Source organism: Phyllopteryx taeniolatus, chromosome 10 (assembly GCF_024500385.1).
Source record: "Phyllopteryx taeniolatus isolate TA_2022b chromosome 10, UOR_Ptae_1.2, whole genome shotgun sequence".
Lineage (NCBI taxonomy): Eukaryota > Metazoa > Chordata > Actinopteri > Syngnathiformes > Syngnathidae > Phyllopteryx > Phyllopteryx taeniolatus.
The window spans coordinates 10,624,121-10,648,515 of record NC_084511.1 but is presented as its reverse complement, the minus strand read 5'-3'; the positions used below and the strand labels follow the sequence as shown (position 1 = coordinate 10,648,515).

Below are 24,395 nucleotides of genomic sequence, written 5' to 3'. Positions count from 1 at the left end.
GTTTTGAACAATATAAAAGTATTACTTTCAATCACCAAATATTTTGAAGAACAGGATATCATTTGGAGACGTGCATAAAAGGATGCACACGATACTGTGGAGCGAGCACAGCGATGGGCACAGTCTCATCTCATTCAGGGACCCCTGGGGGGCCGGCACGAGGCATGATGAGGCGGACGCTGGGCTGGATCCTGGCGCATCTGCTCTGGTCTCCGGCCTGGTCGCCCCCCTTCTCTGCCCTGCTGGTCCTCCAGTTCTAATGCATCATACAACCGTCAGTAAGGGGAGGGTAATGCCGGGTTGGGAAGGACACTCGGCCAGGTATTTCGGCAATCGGGCCTGCTCGTTGGCCCGCCTTGCCTTTCACCGGCGGATTTTTAATGTACCACATACATTCGCACATCCTTTGGAGACCTGGTTGGCCTGGATGGGGGTGACGGTTGCGGATCATCATTGCCCAATGACCGTCTCGCCTCACCCCCACCAGTCGCTCCAATTTTAATGCACGACACCCCACCACAAACTATCACGGGACAGGGATAATGGTTGCCAGTCGGGGAACTGGTACCGTAATAATAGGGTGGGTGGTGAGTATTCACATTTCTCTTGGCTGACTCCTGGGGCCCCTTGGGGGTGGGGGGATTGGGGCATGGGGGGTGGTGGTCGGATACCCTTACCCTTGCCCCTCCCTTTGGGACTGGTTGGGGCGCTTCGGTTGGCCTGGGGGGACCCCCCTGGTTCCTGGGGAGTGGGTGGCGTCCGCCTGGCTGGATCCCCCGAGGGATGGGCTCGCTGACTTGGCCCCCCCTTCCTCAATGTGCCGGCTCAGCAACTCCATACACCAGTTGACCAACTATGGTATTCATTCACTAATAAGTTCCATAGACACACTGTAGGCTTTAATTGCATGTACTGGGATCACTAACAACAACACAGGTTATATTAAGATCCGCCCCTCAGGTTCTTACATATGTTTAAATACTATAAAAGCATTCCACCGCACCACTCATCTCATTTCAATTTCCTGTCCTGTCCTTTTCTGTCCTCTCTCATCTTGTCCTATTGGTTTGTTGTAGCATGTCCTCACCGGGTATACCCCCACCTCTAAAAATAAGAAGACGATTTGACTTTTGTAACGTTACTTGTGGTCAAATATCTATACTGTCTAACTATCGTTCTGCTGTGGGTCACACACCTAATCCCCTTGCCCGTTCTGTCCCTCTGTTTGTCCCCTAAAACCCTTTTCTGTCCTGCTGCATTTTCAAAAAATCATCAGAATAATTAAAAAAATAAAATTAAATAAGCAAAGGGAGTATTTCAAACTCCCCCGTTGCACAGCAAAACTGTTCCAACACAAAAGGCATACAGCTCCACCATTCTTCTTGGCCATGCAGCTGAACAGGACAGGTTTAAAAAAATCTAAGTCACTGTAATAACTAACAGATCCCTGTAAATAGCCGCTTTATGTCGCTTTGGATTTCAGATCAGCAGAGCTTTTGTGTAAAATATGAAGATTAGACGTTGAATCTCAGCGTGCCACGTCCATTATGAAGGAGAAAAATGCATCCCGATCGTGACGCAATTCATCGAATGAATGAGGAACGCCACGTAAAAAAGCCACTGACATTTAACTCAAGCCATGCAGCGAATCAGTATCGTTCACGTGTTGCATAGTTGTATATCCGTAAATAAATGTTTTTTTTGCCATTAAAAGCCCTTTCTCAGTCTTTGTTGTTTTAGAGTTTGAGGTGTCACAAAAGCAAAAAAAGATATATATAAGTGTCAAAGTCACTGTTCTGCTTGACATGTTTCTTTTCACGAAAAGCTTGTTGTCGTTTCATCTGAAACCGATGATTTGGGTGAAACCAAACCATGTTCCATTTCTGGTTACTAAAGAATGCAAAAAGCTAAAAACAGACTTTTTTTTAATGGCGAAAGAAAAGGGTCCACTGTTTTTCGGAAGGGTCAGTGCTTATTTTGTCACAGGACACAATATTCTGTGGGTCATGAAAGATGCTCTGAATTGGCTGGCAATTAGGGAAACTCTGCTTTGAAAACGGCTGGCAGTGAACGAGTTAATATGAGATCGTCATTAATACTGTGCAGGGAGTTTTATGGATAGAATGATTATGAGCTACTGTGGGTACTGCTGTTTTGCGTAGAAACAGAGTTAGCTGCACACAACTCTGTGGAGAAAGCACAGATGACTGGAGCGCTCCCCAAAATATAAGACCATCTTTAATACACTAATTATTTAGAATAATAGTTTCAAATAAAGGTGAAAAAATGCTTGGGATGGTTTATTGATCCATACAAACCTTGTTGTTCATGAAAGCCTTCAAGCATTGAATAAGTTTATGCTGATTCCGTTTATCGATGTTCTCTTGCCTATGAAAAAATATAAAACATATTTAAAAAGAGTATGTTTTTCACCAAAGTGAACAGATTCTGTAGGCATACACTCACTGTTTCTTATCCAAGAGCTTCTCCAGTGCATCCAGAAGAAGTCCAAGACCCTCATGACCAAAGTTATTAACCCAACTGTGGAGGAAATAAAAGAACACAAAATATCTAGTCAGTATTATTGACACAATATTGGCACTAAAACCAGTTTGATGCAGGGAGTGAATGAAACATAATATTGAGAGAACCAGTCATTCAAACAAATGTCACGGGTTCTATACACTTGGATAAATGGACCCATGTAGTGGCTTTTAATTCCGGACACAACACGAGCCGGACAAACCAGCTGTGGCCTCTCTGACACTGAATACAGTTTGAATCTAAACTACACCCATTTAAGAGCAAATGAACACACATCCGTCTTCACTAGCATTCCCATCACTAAGCTGTTTAAATCTAGCCATGCCGCGAGAGCCGCCGTTTTCCCGTGCCCAAAATTGAGCAATGCGAGAAAGACAACACTGTAATCGATAACGGATTGCGAGAGATAATTGCCTATAAACCACAGCATATCGGGAGATGGCAAATGATCCACTGCAGATGAGCCTGTTTGTCTAAGGAGGCAAGCGGGAGAAGGGATTGTGGTGGTGGCGTAGGTGGGGGGGTCGGCTGTGTGGTCACAGCCAGATGATGCCATTAGCATCGCTTGTTTCCAGAACTCACAACTGTCAATAAACACAAACTGCATGGAGAAGTTTCCTGACATTAAATGGGTGCCTGTCAGTGATTTATCCCACATTGTTGACAATCATTTGTAATAATAATGATTTGAGTAATAAACCCATTTGTTTTGAATCGCCGAGTAAAGGGAGGCCCTCGATTAAGATGGAGACGCTGTGCGTGTGTGTGTGGGGGGGGGGGGGGGGCGCCTTAGGCGATTGGTTAAGTTGTGCTCAAATATTACCATGGTTGGTGACTAAATTAGCACAGGCTATAACCCCCATGTGCCAATGTACTTAACACAAAAATATGTAAATTACAGTGGGAATACACACATACAGTATTCTATTATCTTAATGTCATGTAACAGCTTTGCCTTTTCTCAACAAATTTACATATGATCAAAGAACCAAATGCATGCCTCATTTTGGCTACTTTCGAACCCAAGTATGAAATATTGAAACAGGAACATCAAGAGTGAAAAAGATTAGGCCAAATGTCCAGTTGTGAGAATTCAAATAAAATGCCCTGCCTATTTTAACAGCATGAAATAACTGTGCCATTTTACAACAAATTTCAACACCATCAATGAAAAAAACAAAACAAACAAAAAAAAAAAACATTGTCATCCATGCTGGGCATGCTATTAGTTTTTCACCATTTCCATTTTTTTTTTCCCTAACATTGGGCATGCTATTAGTTTTTCGCCATTTCCATTTTTTTTCCCCCAAACATGTCAATGTTAGAGTGTCTAGACAACCAGCCTTTTTTTAAAAGCACATATTATCTCTGTCATTCTTTTTAACGGATTCCAACGCTTTTTCAAAAAATAAAATAAGGCTCTTGATCAGGTCACGTGGGCTATTATTTTTCAGATATTTTGAACCAGAAAGATCAACAATGACAAATGTGTCAATGTCCAGTGTGCAATCAGACAAACAGTCTTTATGAACGGCACATAACAGCTTCGTCATTTTTCAACAGATGCCAACGCTTTCAAGAGCAAAATAAGAGTGGAGATCAGATCATGCGTGCTATTACCTTTTTGAAATTTTGGAGTGGGAAAAGCTATTGTGAGATTAGCATCAAACAGGTTGGACAGATGTCATGCCTATGCTGCTTACTGACAATAGGGGCATAATTGGTGGATTTCTACATCATCTGTGGTATCGCCTTAATCAACTTGATGGTCAACTTGGGATTGATGAGGATGTTTGATCAAAAGTTGATCAATCAAAAATATTATTATTTGTATTCACGACGGCCAACACGGTGGGTGACTGGTTAGTACATCTGCCTCACAGTTCTGGGGACTGGGGTTCAAATCCCACCCCCGCCTGTGTGGCGTTTGCATGTTCTCCCCGTGCTTGGGTGGGTTTTCTCCGGGCACTCCAGTTTCCTACCACATCCCAAAACATGCGTGGTAGGTTGATTGGAGACTCTAAATTGCCTGTAGGTGTGAATGGTTGTTTGTTTCTATGTGCCCTGCCATTGGCTGGCGACCGGTTCAGCGTGTACCCCGCCTCCCGCCCGAAGATAGCTGGGATAGGCTCCAGCAGCCCACGACCCTAGTGAGGATACGCAATAAAGAAAGTGGATGGATGGATGGTATTCACGATGTAAAATATTTAATTGCTCAATGTTTTGTTAGCATGGTTTCTCGAAAGATTATGGGACTACATCAAACACTCCATCAGATAGGTCCGCCAATGCTTTACATGCTACATGATACAGGAATCACCTGCTATATTGTGGTTTACTCATTGCAGTCCTACATTATCCCAGATACATGAAAAGATGGAAGCGCAAGGTATCTCAATGAAGTGCAGAATAACAATGCAGTCAACTATGTTTGTGATCCAGAAGTGAGGGAGGTGCAAAAGAAACACAGGCAACATGGTTGAAGGATAACAGTCCCAGAAATTCACTGTTTATGCATCTTTCTCATGATGGTGTTATCAGTCTTAAAGTAGCAAGGTAATGGGACAAATATTTGTGCAGATAAATACTGTTTATTAGATGACATACTTAAAATTACCCCTGTAGGAATGCTGTTTGCATTCATTTTAGGGCGTGGTTGTTATCTGGCCACATGTTTCTCATTTCCAAAACAAATGCAATGATATGACCACGCAAACAGAAAGAAAGGAAAAACATTTTATTATTCTGGATATAATTATGCTCAGGGCGGCAGGGTGGGCGACTGTTTAGCACATCTGCCTCACAGTTCTGAGGACTCGGGTTCAAATCCAGCCTCGCCTGTGTAGAGGTTGCATGTTCTCCCCTTCCTGCGTGGGTTTTCTCCGGGTTTTCTTTGGGTACACATCCCAAAAACATGCGTGGTAGGTTGATTGAAGACTCTAAATTGCCCGTAGGTGTGAATAGTTGTTTGTTTATATGTGCCCTGCGATTGGCTGGCAACCACTCCAGGGTGTACCCCGCCTCCTGCCCGCAGTTAAATACGATAGGCTCCAGCATACCCGCGACCCTAGTGAGGATAAGCGGTGTAGGAAATGGATTGATGCATGGATAATTATGTTCACTCATACTGACCAATAAAGCAGCGGATTAAAGGCATTCATGGTATAATTTCTTATTGTACAAATACTTTTGCACAAACGCACCTCAATTAAATAAATAAATAACTAATTGCGTTGAGTAATTGGTACAAAGAAAATAAGAAACGATACTTGAACGATGTCCATACTTCATTTCCGTATATGTAATACTGAAACTCAAATGTATTACAATCATTATGATTAAAGGACAAGCAATAAGCACTCACATTTTGGTTAATTTTTATGGTTTATCTTTTTTTCCCGTAAAGTCTTATTTGATCAGAAGTAGGCTTGTTATTGGAAGCATCTATTTCTTTTGTATTATGTTTCAGTTATAAAAATAGCAACAGTGCATTACTGTCAAAAGCCATATTGAAAATATAGCACTTAAAGACAAGAGGAAATCGTTATACTTACTCATTTACTCAAGTAACCTTTTGGACGAATTGTACTTGTCAGACTAGTTTTATTGCAACATACATCTGACTTTTACTTGAGTATTTAGGTTAAGAAGAAGCAGTTTTACTCTATTACAACGATCTACATGGTGCCCGCTGCTTTTATTGATCAATTATTGCTTATTTATCAAATATTGTTGCATGATATATTTGTTTAGACTTCGACTTCCACATCGAATGTGTTGCACCAATTCAACCTAACCATTGGTGATGCTTGACTCCAGTTCACCAATCTTTTTTTTTTTATCCTGTTCGGTTGTTAGGTCAAGCAGAATGGAGGATTTGTATCCCTTTTATGCCGGAACAGTTTTACTGTGTCAAAGGGAAGTTTTTAAGCTGCCGCTGTGGTTTCTTAGTATTATAATTTATATTTATTAAGAATTAGAGTTGATCAGTCGAACAGAACAAAGTTTCTAGAGGGGAGTGAGAAACGAAGACAAAAGACAAAGCACTAATTGTAAACAAGATGTGAAAAGTTAATCATTACATATCTAGAACAATGACACATTAGATACGAGTGTTGTATGGGGAAGTAGTGCTACACCCTATGAGGGAAGGACAAGACAAGGTAGAACAGGACAAGGACAGGAGAAGAGGCATGTAAGTCAAGGGTCGTGAACCCGGCTGTACCCGGAGTGACTATGTAAATTATAAAAGTCTATAGGACGAGAGTGTGAGTGAGGGGATATCCAAGCAATTTGCATATCCATGAGTTATTTGTCCCAATAAGTAAGTGGCCCCACACCCAGCGAAAAAGTCCAAGGGATGTGTTCACATGCAAGTGAATTGACACCGTTTCGCATGCACAATGACTGACAGAAGTGTCCTGTAATTGCTGTGCCTGTACCGCGGAGGCTGAGGAATCCACCCGATCAATCGAGAGGCGGGATCGGGCCCCGGAGTCCACCCGAGAGCAGCCCGGCAGACGGGTCACGTCCCACACCGAGGGACCCAGGGCGGTCTGCCGGCCACACCGAGGCGCCCTGACAACCGGCCACCCGGAGGAGGCCACAGGGACTCAATGCCACCCCCAAGCCAACTCCCACCTCCCCACGCGCCCCGCCAGCCCACCCCCCCCGCCACCCCCTCTCCAACCCCAGGAGAGTAAGACGCACCCCCTAACCTGCAGGGCCCACGATGCAGCCAGTCCCCGCCCAGCCCCAGGATGGGAGGGCGTCCCTTGTTTGTTGGAAAGGAGGGCGGATAAGGGTGCCCGACAAGGGAACGATAAGGGGGAGGAACCCTGGGAGCAGCCGCGGGGCATAAGAGGGGAGCCCCAACGCCAAGCAGTCATCCAGCCTGGGGGACAAGGAACACCGCCATGAAGCTAGTGAGAACCCACCTCCCCCCGTCCCCGACTGGCAGTCATTGGCCCTACCCCGTGTATCAGTTCCCCCTCCGTGTGGTGTGGTGCATTAAAATCTGGAGAGGCCAGTGAGCTGGGATGGGCTTCCAGCCTAAAGGCTTCTGCCTTAAGGCGCTGACGTCACTGCGGCTATCCGGCGCGCAGTTTGCCTTTATACTCGAGCGCAACCCACGTGTGCAGTTTTGAAAATGTACTGCAGTTCCCCTCCAAGCCAGGGGTGTCACTACGGCTGGTATTGGCTCGGACACCACAGGGTGGAGTTTCCTCTGCATTTTTTTGGCCATTTCCGGTAGCCGTTTTTCCTTTCGTTTCCGGCAAGCAACAACAAGGCAAGCAACAACAAGGCAAGCGTGGAACAGTGTCTGCTAGAAGAAATGGAACTAGATGACCAGATGATACATTTAATTATGCTCCAAAATCGATAAAGAAGGCGGCGGCGTAGATAGTATGTGGAACCAAGGGGAACGCTGAATACGTCATCACAGGATGTGACTAAAACGGACCAGTCACGAGAGATGATCTCTGCGGCATTCTACGCGCAGCAACAATTTTGGCCGTAGGCGCGTCAAGTGACGCATAGGGGCCGCGCAGGCCAATGCGTTGGTCACGTGATGCAATGCGGGCGTTGTCGGCCACAAGAGCGCTGGAGTATAAAGAGGCCTTTACAGCCAAATCCCCCCCACCCAAGAACCACCAATTCTTAGCGGTAGCTAACGCGACGAGTAATGATTGTGAATATTTATTAGGGAGGTCGATTGTGCTTAAGTCGGCAAGTATGCACAATCTTGGGGAAAGTGTAAAAAGCAGTCACATGAATGCACAGTCTTTTATTGGGCTTCGCGGGCCTGCTGAAGTGACTCATATTGAACAAAATCAGCCATGGGGGACTCATGTTTACATTTCAGACTACAAAAAACAAACGCTTTATCATGCATTGTAGTCTGCATCTGTCCAAATGTGGATGTTTCATTCAACCCACTTCTAACTTGAGAAAAAACCTTGCCGTGAGTTTGAATGTGATTGGTTACTCCTGAAAAAAGAGCACTCTTTAATATTGAGCACTCTTTAATATTCTACGTTATAAAAACAGACTAATACAACTTTATAAAAACAGATTAATAACACATTTACAGTGGACAGTGGAAAAATAACAGATTATTTTGTGATTATTATTAGTTATTATTAACAATGATAATAATCACGGTGGTCGAACTGGTTAGAGCGTCTGCCTCACAGTTCTGAGGACCTGGGTTCAATTCCCGGCCCCGCCTGTGTGGAGTTTGCATGTTCTCCCCGTGCCTGCGTGGGTTTTCTCCGGGCACTCCGGTTTCCTCCCACATCACAAATACATGCATGGTAGGTTGATTGACAACTCTAAATTTCCCGTAGGTGTGCATGTGAGTGCGAATGGTTGTTTGTTTTTATGTGACCTGCGATTGGCTGGCAACCAGTTCAGGGTGTACCCCGCCTCCTGTCCGATGATAGCTTGGATAGGCTCCAGCACGCCCGCGACCCTAGTGAGGAGAAGCGGCTCAGAAAATGGATGGATGGATGGATAATAATAATAATGATAATAATAATAATAAACTCATTAAAGGGTAATTATTTGCTGCAACCAGAGCGATTCCAATAGGATCCTCACAAATCTTTGCTTGATCCTTAATAACAACAATAATTCCACACGTTTTACATACTTCAAAGGTTACTCTGTTGGATAGGTCCCATTCTACATGAAGTTATTACAACTATTCAAACTACTATTTTTTTTTAGCCCTGCGTTATTGTGTTTAGTTATCCTTTCTGACAACTATGGTACTTCACTGACTGAATGAGAAAACAAGGGGGCTCCAATTTTCAGTAAACTGGCATCTTACTTCTTATCAGTGGATTAAGACATTCATAAAAGGAAGCAAGTCAACCGTGCACTTAAGTAGCAATCAAAAATGACTAAATGAAAAGCGAGAATACAATAACAGGCTCAATAATTGTCTGGGGAAAAAACTGTGAAAAACATGGCAGCTGAAGAGAAGATATTTAAAATAGTAGGCAGCTGACGCTTCGGGCGATTCCATCTGTGGGTGGCTGTGCGGACTCCACATGCCGCACACCTGTGCGAGACTGCCTGAGAGATAAAGCCCCCAGCACAATGGCCCACCGGCCACCTGCGCTGCCAAGCAGGTGTGCAGCCTCGTCAGGTCAGTTAAACTATTAGACAAACACAAGCCTGTGGGAGCAAATTAGCAGGATGCTCTAACACACAGGAAAAAGAAGAAAAGTCATGCTGAAGCAACCATCCATGTTCTTTACCGCTTATCCTCACTAGGGATAGGCTGTTGGAGCCTATCCCAGCTATCTTCGGGCGGGAGGCAGATTACACCTTGAACCGGTCGCCAGCCAATCGCAGGGCACACATAAAAACAAACAACCATTCGCACTCACATTCTCACCTACGGGCAATTTAGAGTCTTCAATCAACCTACCATGCATGTTTTGGGGATGTGGGAGGAAACCGCAGTGCCCGGGGAAACCCACCCAGGCACGGGGAGAACATGCAGGTTGTTTCTATGTGCCCTGCGATTGGCTGGCAACCAGTTCAGGATGTACCCCGCCTCCTGCCCGATGATAGCTGGGATAGGCTCCAGCACGCCCGCAACCCTAGTGAGGAGAAGCGGCTCAGTAAATGGATGGATGGATGGATATATACAGATATATACACATACACACACACAAATATGTATATATATATAATCCAGTGGTACTTTGAAGTTCCAAAGCCACAAAAGTTTAGTGTTAAGGTCACCAGCTGTCATGAGCGGTGCTATTCAGTCCTTTTTGTTGGAGCCTGGTGGCACTTTGCGCTCCTCTCGCCCTCTCTTTCTCCCTCCCTCTCTCTCTTCACAGTAATCAGCACCACCTCGGCCGTGCACCTGTCATCAATCAGCCCTCATCATCAGCTGCATAAAAGCCTGCCAGATCCCGGACATTCTCGCCAGAGTATTAACGCTCTCTTGCATGTTACCTACGTGTTCCTCGCATCCACGTCGTCAAGTCAGTCCTCGCCACCGCCTGCCACACGTTCCATGCCTCAACAACCCGCCAGCATATCTCTAGGACCATCTCCATTCCTCTTTTTTCAATAAACTGTTCATCACAACCTCTCAGCCTCCGCCTGCTCTTGGGTCCCGTCTGAATCAACTCGTGACAGAAGCTCCCATTTCAGACAGCATTAAAGGAATAATTTTGCATGTAGACAGTGGTAGCTTGCAGTTTGAACGCCCAAAAAGTTTTTACATTTGGAGTTCAACCAACATTTGGGTGAAAGGTGTCAAATTATTATTTTATTATTTTTTGGGGGGGAGTTTTCACTGCTGGAATCCATGAACACAATCACTGGACCTCATTTCAGGCTGTATCAGAGGAATACAAAATAAATGAAATATTTGCCTTTTCCTTTGCCTTTTGCAGACATACTTTCTGAAAGAATAAAATTATCATGAAGTATTAAGACTCACGTTCAAAGAAGCTCGTATGCTGTCCAGTGTACTTTTGTCCAGTACCAGAAAAAGAACACTGAGCTACTTGCCAAGCCATTAGTCTGTTAGTCATATCGTTTGAAAAGTGTCACAGAACAGAGTGTGGTCAAAAACCAAGGTACCACTGTAGCTATACTGTAAGTGCAGCATACGCTAAATCTGGAGTTTGCAGTTAAAACAAACAAACTAAAAAAAAAAAAAAATAATTTAAAAAAAATATATATATATAATATATATATATACACACACATTTTATATTATTATATTTGTCATATAACCTATGTTAAAACGGTCTAGATGACCTGACAGCAGCATTATTAAAATGATCTTTTGAAGAATCATCCCTCTCTGACCTCATCAAATGCCTCTAATTTAATGTCAATTATTATTTTCAAACTGACTTGGTATGAGGATAACTAGCCAATCAGTGGGTGTAGAGACAGGAGTCGTGACCAAAGTGATGTCAATCATTTGCCCACACCTTGTGTTCACGAGCCTCACAGGGGGACACAGCAACCTTGTGCAGAGTAGACTATTATAATTTCTTTCTTCCTCCTAGTAGCAATAAAAGATAAAAAATAAGGAATTGGACTGCTCTCGACTTCAAATCAAGGGTAAACATCTATAATGGTGGGTGGTTTCCCATACGCAGGGGCTGCATGGCTGAGCTTGGAAAACCACCACGTACGTCACGTCCCCGTTCTCACCGAGTCATCAGGTAAATTGATCGCGTCTCTTATATTTTATATTGATTTTACATTCCCCAAAAAATACATCAACCTGGTAACATTTCGTGTAATGCTGTGTGCTTGCGGTGCAGTCCGTGCGAGGCAGCCGCAGGTGAGCGGGACACAAGTCCCATCCTCGTTCCTGCTGCGGCGCATTGCGCTTGCCTGGGTGCCAGATGAGCACTCTGAGGCCGCCAGATGAGTGCAACGACCCATTGTCTTCCTGGTGGTGGTGGTGGTGGGGGGGTTCTTTGTGCAGACACGCAAGGTTGCGTGGCAGCGTCTTCAAATCTTGCTAGCATTTTGCAAACTTGCATATGTCCATTTTAAGGATTGTTCAAAAATGTTCAATAACCAAATGAAACATTATGCATATTATGAATATTCAGTTCATTCAATTTCCTTTACTCCCTCCAACTTTATTCCCTAGCCAGTTGTTACTGCAGTGGGATTTCTACATTTTACCCATGCCAGGTATGATGATAGTTACTAATAATAATAATTTCTAACCCTAACACAGTTGAGAAAACAAGAATAACAGAAAGTAATTTGCCCTTGGATCATCGGTGAGTTGGTTTTCATACGTATGGGTACCAGTACGAGGCTACAATGTATATTTAACTGGTGTATACATCCAAACAACACAACTAAGAAATCTGTAGGATTTTTGTTCAAGCGGAGAAACATTGTCTTATTATTATCAAGTCTCATTTGGTTATAAGAAAAGCATGAATGTGGTACACTGCCATTTATATTGCACTCAGTTTCACTTTGAGATAACACACAGTATAAGGTTACATTTACATAGAGGAACCAGAAGAGTCACAAACAAAACTGTGCTGTGATCCATGACAATCAAGCCCATCCATCCATTTTCTGATCCGCTCACAAGGGTCGCAGGAGTGCTGAAGCCAATCCCAGCTTTCATCGGGCAGGAGGCAGGGTACACCCTGAACTGGTTGCCAGCCAATCGCAGGGCACATATAAACAAACAACCATACGCACTCACATTCACACCTACGGTAATTTAGAGTCTTCAATTAACCTACCATGCATGTATTTGTGATGTGGGAGGAAACCGGAGTGCCCGGAGAAAACCCACGCAGGCACGGGGAGAACATGCAAACTCCACACAGGTGGGGTTGGGTGATTGAACCCCAGTCCTCAGAACTGTGAGGCAGACGCTCTAACCAGTCGTCCACCGTGCCGCCACAATCAAGCCCATTCATATTAATTAGGAGTTGCAATGTCCTGGGCCCTGAATACTACCGACTCTATCATGCTGCATATCGTCTGTGGTTGGTTGGGACCTTTAGTATTCACTTTATTTAAGACCATAAACTAGCTTTACAGGCATCCTTTTTGTCATTGAGATTTAATTCATTCCGATTGAAGGTCTCTGGTCACCTGTTTACATGTGATGTGATCTATTCCGGTCGGGTGTATACATGTGCACTACATTTAGTCGGATCTGCCGTCTGACGTGCACATCAACATAAATGTCACATCATTTATCATAATGGAGGTCAGTCCTCTAGTTAGCACAGTAGTCGGGATTTTTTTTTAAATACATTTTTAACAAGTTAAAATGGTAAAAGAAAAACAAGATCTCTGTCACATACGTGCTCTGAATGTAAGCCACCATGTTTACGTGTGTAAATGATAATGCCACCGCGTGTGTAAACGATAATGCCACCGCGTCAAGACAGAGCATGTGCAGACAGAGTGCAGCCCGACTCCATTCCGATTCACAGTTTACATGACGAAAATTTACTTCTGATCAATTTGGCAAAAGGAATAATCCACCCCTGTGAATCCAAATGAAATTCCATTTGGATTTGTCCTGCTTATTCCGAGTGAGATGAGCATTTTCATTTGGTTTGGGCTTCTAAACAGTTTGAAATTGGAGTAGAAGGCTCCATGTAAACCCCCCCATAAGTGTTATTAGGATTCCCACAAAGTTTCGAGCCAGGACAAGCCCCACTGCAACATGATTGGCTCCTGCGTCAGGGGAAGTGCAAGATATGCAGATATAACGAGATGATCACCACAAACGTATCGCATTTGTACAAAATAAAAACAAAAATGTTTGTTATGGTCAGGTTTAGGGCTAGGGTTGGGGTTAAAGGCAGTTTAGAATGGGTTAAATTTAGGATTAGGGTGGGTTAGTGTTAGTGGGAAACAAATTAACCTACTCCCTACTTCTTCTTCTGGAAGCAGTAGGGAGTGTTCTAAAGGGATGCAGCAGCCAATCATAGTGCAGTGTCCTGGAGCCAATAACATTGGAGCAGGGTCTGTCGTGCCTAGAAATGCGGGAATCCTCATAATGCCTCCTATAGTCAAACCTAAAATCACTGTGTAGCTCAAATATATTTTGTATCCTGTATTCCCTCATATAGTGGCCAGCAGCTATTTAACTGCAGACTGTACCAGGCGGCTATTACGGGTGAGGTGTATATTATTTTAAGTTCTAGCTGACTGTCAGATACATTTAAGTACAGTGCACTATGAAATACAAACCTGAATGTCACAAATACACTCTACGTAAACAGCTTTACAGATTCCATGCCAAATGTAGTGCTGAAAATGTCTACTGCAACACATGGTGGTGTCAGTCACAATAAAGGTAAATAACAGCATCTGATATCACCACCTGAATGGGTCTATGTGAGGTGTGGCATTTATTTATTCTCCCAAACAGACAATGTACCTGCCAATTCATTGGAGTCTGGTGTCAATTGGAGTAGAGGTCACTGGCAGATAAATATTTATACTGTACATTGATCCATTCCAATCCAATCCATTTTCTATAGCACTTGTCGTAATTAAGGCCATGGGTGAGCTGGAACCTATCGCAGCTGACTTTGTGCGAGAGAATAGATTCACCCCGGATTGGTCGACATTGGAATGTCTTTGGAATGTGGGAAGAAGCCAGAGTGCTGGGAGAAAATCCATGCAAGCATACACACTGGAGACAGGAAGGCCTCAGCCAAAAGTCAAACCCCGAACCTTAGTGCTGTGAGACAGACCTGCTAACCTCCTGTCCATATTGCTGCTATTTATATTTATTATTACTTTAAAGGTACAGTATTTTGGCTATTTAGACCTCCATAGAGTGACTCTCTAACATGGACTTAGTAGAAAAGTGTCAATTTCATTTAAAAAAAACACCTTGGTTTTGTCATAGAAAAGGCCCCTCTGACAGCTACTTCTGTTTGACCCAGTTTTGTCCATATTTGGCTAAGACCGCCCCCTTTCCTCTGATTGGTTGCCCACTTGTGAGCGTACACGTGTTTGTTATGTTGAAAGTGTTGGCTCGGGAGTGGAGAGGTAGGCAGAGCTCTATGCTAGTGACGTGGATAAGCTCGAGAAATTTGAGTGACCTGATTTCAGCCCTCTCGGCAGAAAAATGTCTGGAACTCAGGAATGCGTGGACGATTCAAATTCATATTTCACAAGTTTACTGAGACACCATAGAGACATTTCATCCCAATTACTAGCAAAAAGCAAAATATGTCCCCCTTAAATAGCTCAAACTCAAGTTATTGCATGGGGAACCAATTTTACAGTGGGGATATTATAATCATGAACAATCTTACTGAAGCCCTCAAGAAACCCGTGGACCTGGGTATCCACAGGAGGTGATCTCTTCATAAAGCACAGTGCCCCCTACATGCTCACGTGTCATTGGAAAACACCCACAGGACTAGCCCGGCCTCAGTTAGAGTACATCCACTCGGCAGCAGTGGGCCTTTCCGACTGGGAACGTTGCCTTACATCCCCCACTAGGCGGGAGGCCAGAGGGGTTTGACTTCACTGTTCTGCCGACTTTTGAGGGATAATTAGGTTTTCACGACAAACGATATTAAATGTGCCTTCTGTTGAGTGTAAGTCTATTAGGTGATTCCTTTAATATGAAGCAATATGGGGTTTGAGACTGTTGTATTCATATTAAGTCAGGCTTCATGTGTAGGTGGGCGTAGGCTACAATAATGACAATCAAGTATATTCCATCGCAATTACTTGGTTGAGAAAGCAGCAGTGGTAGCCAAAACAGCAATGAATGTTCACCATTAGTACCTGCAAAGTACTGGAATTGAGAGTAGAACACATTTTAATTACATATGCCAACACGCATAGTTACAGTAATAGATGGTGTGGATGTGTTATTAAAGCAAATGGTTTTCAATGATAACTCATCACTGCTGGGTCTTTGTTCGTATTAATTTAACACAGCTGTAATGTTGACTGGCACAAACATTAAGATAACGTAATTGTTCCTTTGGGAACACCACAGTCATGTTGTGTCGTACTTCACTCATGCCTTTGACCATTTCTTTCTCATGCGTTGCTCATTGATTCACATTAAGATGACAGCAGTAGGCAAGTAAATAACAATGTTCTCTAAGCCCTCGGGGGACCAGAAATAAAAGTGAGGACACCATTTATTGTGAAAAAGCGAGGTATTTGGTAAAAATAACTAAACAAAACAAAAAAAACAAAGTAATGACTCCCGGACTTGTGCAAAAACAAATGTCATTTTCAGATAGGTTTTAAAATGTATTAATGAGAAACAGAGAGGGTACATTTTCAGGAATGGCAAATATACGTCATCATTACGATAAACTCATTGACCTGTTGCACAGTGGTTATAAGAGCATGTGGACAACCCCTGAATAAATAAGTGGTTTATGGGTAAAACCATAACAACATGATTGTATTGTTTTCAATGCAAGTGTGGATTAATGAAGCTACGCCCACAAAGCGTTTGACAGATGGTAGCAAACGACAACCAAGTTGTGCTGTTGTGCAGAGATTAAATATGATCATTCATTCTGTTGAGAATAAATCCAAGATAGGCTAGTCTGTCCTAACTAAGCCTTGTTGCATGAACTGGTGAATCCTGTTTGGATGAAAGGTGAAACGTCTTCTAAGACAACCAGAACAGTCCACTTGTGATCCATTCAATGTCCTTAAAATGAAATGACCTGGATGAATGAGAATATTCACTGATGATCATTCATGTTTTGAGCCGTTAAAATTCAATTGACGAGAGTAAGTCGTTCTTTGCGCGCCCCGTCACTCTGACATCTCTCCTTGCATGCTTGTATGCGTCTGCTCTGCATCTTTATGTAGTGTACAAAACAATTATATAGTAGAGTCTAAATATAATTTTCCCCTGAGATCATTGAGTTAAATTTTTTTTAAATTTGAACTAAAACAGGGACACTACATATAGAGGAATTTCAAATTTTAAACAGTCCAAATTTAATTGAAAAAGCCTTCATTAACTGCACAGATAATATTTAAAGTAGCCTTTTCGCATTTTTAACGATCAGTATTGTGTACTTGCCTAATACTCAAATGATGCAAGGGAAGGACGCATAGTTGCACATAGCGAAGTGAAGGCCACGTAACCTAGCATTGATCAACCCGGTCCACGTCTCTTAAGGGCCTATCTCACTAGTGGAGACGTCACTGGAACTGCCGAGACTGATCAGTTGCGGCAACTCAGGGAGACGGGATACCAGAATATGACTTGCGCTCTGACCAGGAAAATGTCTGGGAGATGTCTCCAGACAACATGACAACCAATTCACCCCGAAGTCACTGATCTAGAACTATATACAATATACATATATTCTTTAAATAAATATGTAACGCATATTGTGTGTGTGTTTGTGTCTGCGTGCTGTGCTCCGCGCTCACCCAGCGGAGCACTGACACCGGGACAGTCCTCTCATGAGAAAAATGCTTTAACCTTCATAGAATCCAAAATATCAGGGCGATCATTCTGATATTTTCAGAGGTTGAAGCGGCCATAAGTAGAGATGTCCATATCAATTTTGGTGACGATTGCTTGTAGTTTTGTGACATTAAGCGATGTTAATTTATTCTAAGAGGAAAATGCTACATGTGTCATGAGCTGTGCCCTGCAGTACTTCTGTTGGAGCTCGGATGGCGCTTTGTGCCTCTCTCACCCTCCCTTCCCCACTCTCTTCGCAGTAATCAGCACCGCCTCGGCCATGCACCTGTCACCAATCAGCCTTCATTACCATCTGCAATAAAGCCTGTCAGATCCCGGAAATCCTAGATATGCCAGTCTCAGATTCCCTTCGGACCTCCGTGTTTTTCCTTCTCCTCAGTGCTCCCTTCATGTTCCACACCGTGCTAACCTCCTCCGCCACGCCGCCAAGCCATCCACCTGCTCACGCTACCGCCTGGCGCACGTTCCCCGCCTTGACGACCTGCCAATACGCCCCATGGATCCATCCTAATGTCCGCTTCAATTAACCTTTCACCACAACCCTTTCAGCCTCCGCTTGCTTCTGGGTCCCGTTAACATCAGATTTGGACAAAATGTCCATAAAATCCAAAATATTGGTGCGATCATTCTGATATCAGAGGTTTAAGCGGGCATAGGTAGAGATGTCCATATAAATTTTGGTGATGATTGCTCGCAATTTTATGACATTAAGCGGTTAGGATTTTTAGGATGAGGAAAACACTGAATTTCCATAAAATCCAAACTATTGGGGCGATCGTTCTGATATTTTCAGAGGTTGAAGTGGCCGTGAAAAGAGATGACCACATAGATTTTGGTGACAACTTATAGCGGTTTTGTGACATTAAGCTACATTAAGGATTGTCTCTATCGCAAGCATATAGATGAATCAACGACCCGTCAAGTCTCCGACAGACTCCAGGAGACGTCTCCACAATCAGCGGAGACTCGAGTCACCATCAGTTCGTCAACTTTTCTCCAGGCCAGTAAGATGGAGTCTTAGTTAGTGCACTATTTTTTTATATATATTTTTAAATGTATTTATTTTTTTTATTGTTTTTCCCTCTCCAACCATCTATTCTGAGCTCAAACATATCCCACCTGACTCTGAGAACGAGGTCTGGTCACCAGTCCATCAAAGTTGCTGTCTTTCTTCTTCAGGAAATTACAAATGGTTCTTTTGGCCATTGTTTGTACAATGGATCTGATCGATTATATCTTTTCTTTCCATCTATTGAAAGCACTCTGGTTTCAATGGTTTAGGTCCTGAATACATTAAAGAGATGCTAATGGTCTATAAACCCAGTAAGTAGGGTTATGAGATATACTGAGTGAACTTAGATAGTGGAGCACAGAAGCAAATATGGTGGAGCAGGATTTAGCTGTTATGCTCCACACAACAGTTGCCAACAGAAGTGAAGTCAGCCCCAAGTGCCAATGTTTTTCAGTCCAGATTAAAAAGTATTTTTTTTTCTCATGCTTATGATATAGCATTTTACAGCAAAAAACATTTTTCCTGCACTGTATGTATTAGTATTGTGTCTATTATTATGTACTTTGTCTTTTTGCTCTGTTTTTAAATATGATTTTAATCACTGTTTTTAAATGTCTTTTTTGTCTTTGTTTTTAAATTATTTTAATCTTGCAAAGCAAGTTACCTTGTGTATGAAAAACACTACATAAATAAATGTGCCTTGCCTAATGTTGGTGACACCTAATAAAACTGCCACGCAACTGTAAAAAGAAGCTAATAGTAACAGGGTATATAAGCAAATCCTGAAATACAATACAATCCCTTATTTTCTTTTTTTAATATGTTCTTTCTCAAACCAATGCAACATTGGCTCCCAGACAATGCATGGTTTGAAAGGGCAATATCTCATAATATTCTATTCAACACCTTTTAATATATTTAATGGCCTTCATCGATGCAGATTTCAACCATAGCTCACACTTTTTAAAACAATAAATTCCAGGGGTAAAACACTTGGGGCTTGAGTAAATTGAGTATATCTTGCATGACATCATGCACAATGGCGTATTTTCCACAAAAATGTCCATCCAACCATCCATTTTCTGAGCCGCTCCTCCTCACTAGGGCCGCGGGCGTGCTGGAGCCTATCCCAGCTATCATCGGGCAGGAGGTGGGGTACACCCTAAACTGGTTGCCAGCCAGGGCACATATAAACAAACAACCATTTGCACTCACATTCACACCTACGGGCAATTTAGAGTTGTCAATTAACCTACCATGCATGTTTTTGGGATGTGGGAGGAAACCGGAGTTCCCAGAGAAAACCCACGCAGACACCGGGAGAACATGCAAACTCCACACAGACGGGGCCGGGGATTGAACCCAGGTCCTCAGAACTGCGAGGCAGACGCTCTAACCAGTCTGTCACCGTGCCGCCCACAAAAATATGTGCCTAACTTAATTTTAGAGATTCCAGTTGTTTGATTTGGTAATACCAAATACTGATACCAAAACTGCTAAATGTGGGAATTGTACAGGCTCAACAAATTCCAGTGCATTTACAAAATAGTATACAGTATGTACAGTTCAAATACAAAGCGGTACTAACCTGACAGGGTTACTGGTGAGAGAAACTCGGAGTGACTCGAGGCAATTGAGCAGCTTGTCTTCTGTGATACCAGACCGGAGCTCATGGACATATTCCTGGGACGAGAGTGTACATTCGTGCTTGCTGTTCCTCAGTCCTCCCTGGAAGCAAAACACAAACTCATATGATGATGCCATAAAATAAACCCATCACACTGTCTTTTTTAAGCATTAAAAAATAAATATGTGTGAATTGTTGGAATTATGATGCTTGATTTTATAGGCACATGCACACAAAACTGAGTTTTTTTAATTATTTTAAACATGACTCATTGAGCCTATTCTAATGGCAGTTTTTCAGTTTGAATTATGTCTATCTATCTTCCACTGCTTCGACCAGCAGGATGGGGTTGAGTCAAGGTATAATACAAAAAAAAACATTTAAAAATGGCATTATATATGCTTGGAACATGACGGCTCAGCAAAATCATGTGCATTGTGTTGATCCCCAAACTGCTGGTTTTCCAACAAAGTGATAATTTTAACTTTTGCTAGTGTGATAGCTCATTTATTTGGGCTAAAGTGATGTGCCTGCTGCCGTGCGGCAAAGCACAAGCAACATGAAGGAATCACTTTTTTGAAAGCCAAAACCAAGAGCAGTCGAGTACGTTGTAAAAAACAATATAAGTGCTACTTTTATGAGTCATTTGCAGTAGTCCCCCCAGCCCACCCCTGTCAAACACACACACACAGTCCCCACCACTGTGATCAGAATCCACAACTTACAGCTCTAAAAGTCAACTTCATCATCGTCGTATGACAGTAAGTTAACTCTGTGTCAGTAAAACCAACAAATATGTGGTGCAGTAGCAAAGAAATAGAGGTTTCCTGGCTTGGTTGTCACCCAGGGAGAAGAAGAAAAAGTAGGTGCAGTCATTACGGGGCCCAAATCAATAAAAAGCAAACTAAACGTGCAGCACAGTGGCTCTCTCTAGGAAGGGTCAGGCCACATTGTTCTACCTTGGGACTTTCAGCTGCTTTTATTGTGTGCAACAAACTCGAACAAATTAAGTTGGGAAGAAAAGCTAGTAGGAGGTAGAACACAAAGGCTGAATTCAATATTCATCCAAATTGATAAGCACTTCATATTAAATAAAGCACAGAAGTTCTAATATGTGACACTGAAGAAAACCTTGGGCATTCCAAACAGGGATTATTCCAGTAAATAGAGGTAAGGGGAATGTATTTTATTATTATGGTAAGTGGTGATGAGGTGAGACATCTCTTTGTACAATCACACATTTAAAATAATATTAAACGTAAGTTGTCGGCACAGTGTACGACTGGTTAGCACATCTGCCTCACAGTTCTGAGGACCGGGGTTCAAATCCCAGCCTCGCCTGTGTAGCATTTGCATCTTTTCCCAGTGCCTGCGTGGGTTTTCTCCGGGTATTCCGGTTACCTCCCACATCCCAAAAACATGCGTGGTAAGTTGATTGAAGACTCTAAATTGCCCGTAGGTGTGAAAGATTGTTTGTTTATGTGCCCTGCGATTGGCTGGCAACCAGTTCAGGGTGTACCCTGCATCCAGCCCGCAGTTAGCTGGGATAGGCTCCGCCACGCTTGCAACCCTAGTGAGGATAAGCGGTAAAGAAAATGGATGGATGGATAAACATAAGGTTACACACATACGTAAGATCATCATTCATTCTGATCAGGCAATTTGTTTACAAATTGTGGTAAGCCTCCAGATCTGTTTATGTGCTTCAGTAGGCGCTGTTGTGTTCGTGAGCAACAGAGTTCAGTCGGGCTCAATTAAGTCCTTTGTGTTCTTTGGTTGCCTCAACAAAATGTGAAGATTACAGGTAACAGCCATTTTGGAGGGACAGGAAAAAGTGAGGTGCTTATTTAGGTAGAAGTGTTTATATGTTCAAGTGGAATAACTGAAACACAGTATTTGATTGTGTGTCTCCCTAATTTAAAAAAAATGCTGTCAAAATAGGTATTCAGTATTGCTATAACAAAGGTTGGCATAAATATTCCACTGTTAAAGACAGCAAAGTGTTCAAATTGTATTTAGTCAGAGAGGGCCAACCTTCACTCGTCTTTGGGAACTTGACCTTCAAATAATTAATTATTCAACGACAAAAGGCAAAGCAAGGCAAATTTATTCATGTAGCGCATTTCATACACAAGGTAAGTCAATGTGTACAGTGTACAGCGCGAGTAATATCATTTAAGAGTGGAAATGCTCTAAAAAGCATGAGGGGGGGGGGGGGGGGGAGAAGAGTTTTTAACCTGGACTTAAAAACATTCACACCTGGGGCTGACATTACTACTGTTGGCAACTTATTTCATTTGTGCGAAGCATAATAGCTAAACGCTTCTTCACCATGTTTGCTTTGGACTCTGTGTCTGTCGATCTCAGAGCCCTTCTAGGTTTACATTCCATGAACATTTCTTTCATGTATTGAGGACCTAAACCATTTAGTGATTTATAGACCAGTAGCAGAACTTTAAAATCTATTCCAAAATCCTGACTGAGAGCCAGTGTAAAGACTTTAGAATTGGAGTAATATGTTCTGACCTCTTTGTTCTGGTCAGAACCCGAGCTGCAGCATTCTGAATGAGTTGCAGCTGTTTAATGCTCTTTTCGGGGAGTCCAGTCAAAAGACCATTACAATAGTCAAGTCTACTGGAGATAAAAGTATGGATGAGCTTCTCCTGGTCTGCTTGACACATGCAAGCCTTCACTCTCTATATGTTCTTCCAATGGTAAAAGGCAGTGTTAGTAATTGATTTGTTGCAATTCAAGTCGGAATCTATCAGTACACCAAGGTTTTGGACTTGGTCTTTGTTTTTTAAAGAGAGTGACTCCAGGCATTTACTAACAGCAATCCTCTTTTCTTTATTGCCAAAAACAATTATTTCAGTTTTGTTGTGGTTTAATTGAAGAAAACTTTGGCTCATCCAGTTATTTATCTGTTTTAAACAGTGAGACCACACCTCAATTGAACTGTAGTCATCTGGAGACACTGCTAGATATGACTGTGTGTCGTCTGCATAGCTAGGAAAGTCAAAATTAAAGTTCTCAAGAATTTGACCCAAGGCTAGCATATAGAGGCTGAACAGGAGTGGTCCTCCAAGAACTGACCCTTGAGGGACCACATGGGTCATAGCCATGCCATCCGATGAGATTGAACACTTTCAATGGTTACAAAATAACTCCTTTCGTCCTAGGACCTGAACCATTTAAGGACTTTTCCATTTTGTCCTACCCGTTTCCAACCTGTTTAGCAGTATATTATGATCTACCATATCAAAAGCCACACTGAGATCCAACAAGACCAGAATGGACACCTTTCCCGAGTCAGTATTCAACCTTATATCGTTTAGCACTTTTATAAGAGCAGATTCTATACTGTGATGAGTTCGGAAACCTGATTGAAATTTGTCAAAAAGTGAATTTAAGTTCAAGAAATTGCTGAGTTGATTAAAAAATAACTTTCTCAACAATCTTGGCTATGAAAGGGAGCTTTGAGATGGGTCTATAGCTTGCTAACATGGAAGCGTCCAGCGTTCTATTTTTTTAGAAGAGGCTTAATGGCAGCTACTTCAAGAAATTTCAGAAAGTTGCCTGACTGAAGTGAGCAATTGATCATTTGCTGCAAATCAGCCGCAAATCAGGTACACAAAGCCTACTAAGATCCTCTGCGAGTACGACATACTTAGAAAATATGTGATTTACTGAAAAACAAGATTTAATTGCACCCTTTGTCATATTAATTATTTTTAAAATGTTGAAATGTTGCAGATATAAAGCATAATATTGATCGATTTACTGTAATGTTAATGACCAGGTGTCAGTTCATGGACTGGTGTCGCAAAAAATATAGGGCTCTATTTTTGTGAAAGAGAGCCGCACGGTAGACAGGGAAATTTTGCAGACGTCACCCAGCTTATTTTAAAAAGGGAGGTCTGTCCTGCTGTGGGAGTAAACACAGCCAATTTCATGTCCAATCAAGCAGCTCCTCTCATTCCATTTAAATGAGGCACAATGATAGTCTCGCATGGAGACATCTCTGTGCGGAAGAGGACAATGTCCAATTGCAGCGATCCATGCGGCGATCCATGCGTGACTGAGGCATTGTCACTGCTCTTTAGCCTGTTTTGCAACAGACAATGTGAGCGGGAACCCTTATTAAATACAGAATGAGCTGGTGATAACCGCTTGCGACTTAAATATGTCCATGTTTAAACCAACTTTCGGCTAACCAATTGCTA

At 42.6% G+C, this 24,395-nt stretch overlaps 1 protein-coding gene across 10 annotated transcripts in view; it reads right to left on the bottom strand.

Annotated features, from left to right (window-relative positions):
* diaph2 (diaphanous-related formin 2) overlaps nucleotides 1-24,395 on the bottom strand; it is a 563,702-nt gene that overhangs the window by 385,819 nt on the left and 153,488 nt on the right. For all 10 annotated transcript variants that reach the window (XM_061787877.1, XM_061787869.1, XM_061787876.1 and 7 more), the window contains 3 exons: nucleotides 20,134-20,273; nucleotides 2,467-2,541; nucleotides 2,319-2,388 (listed from right to left, as the gene is read on the bottom strand). In XM_061787877.1, the coding sequence (XP_061643861.1) occupies nucleotides 2,319-2,388; nucleotides 2,467-2,541; nucleotides 20,134-20,273 (285 nt within the window). The remainder of the gene's footprint in view (nucleotides 1-2,318; nucleotides 2,389-2,466; nucleotides 2,542-20,133; nucleotides 20,274-24,395) is intronic.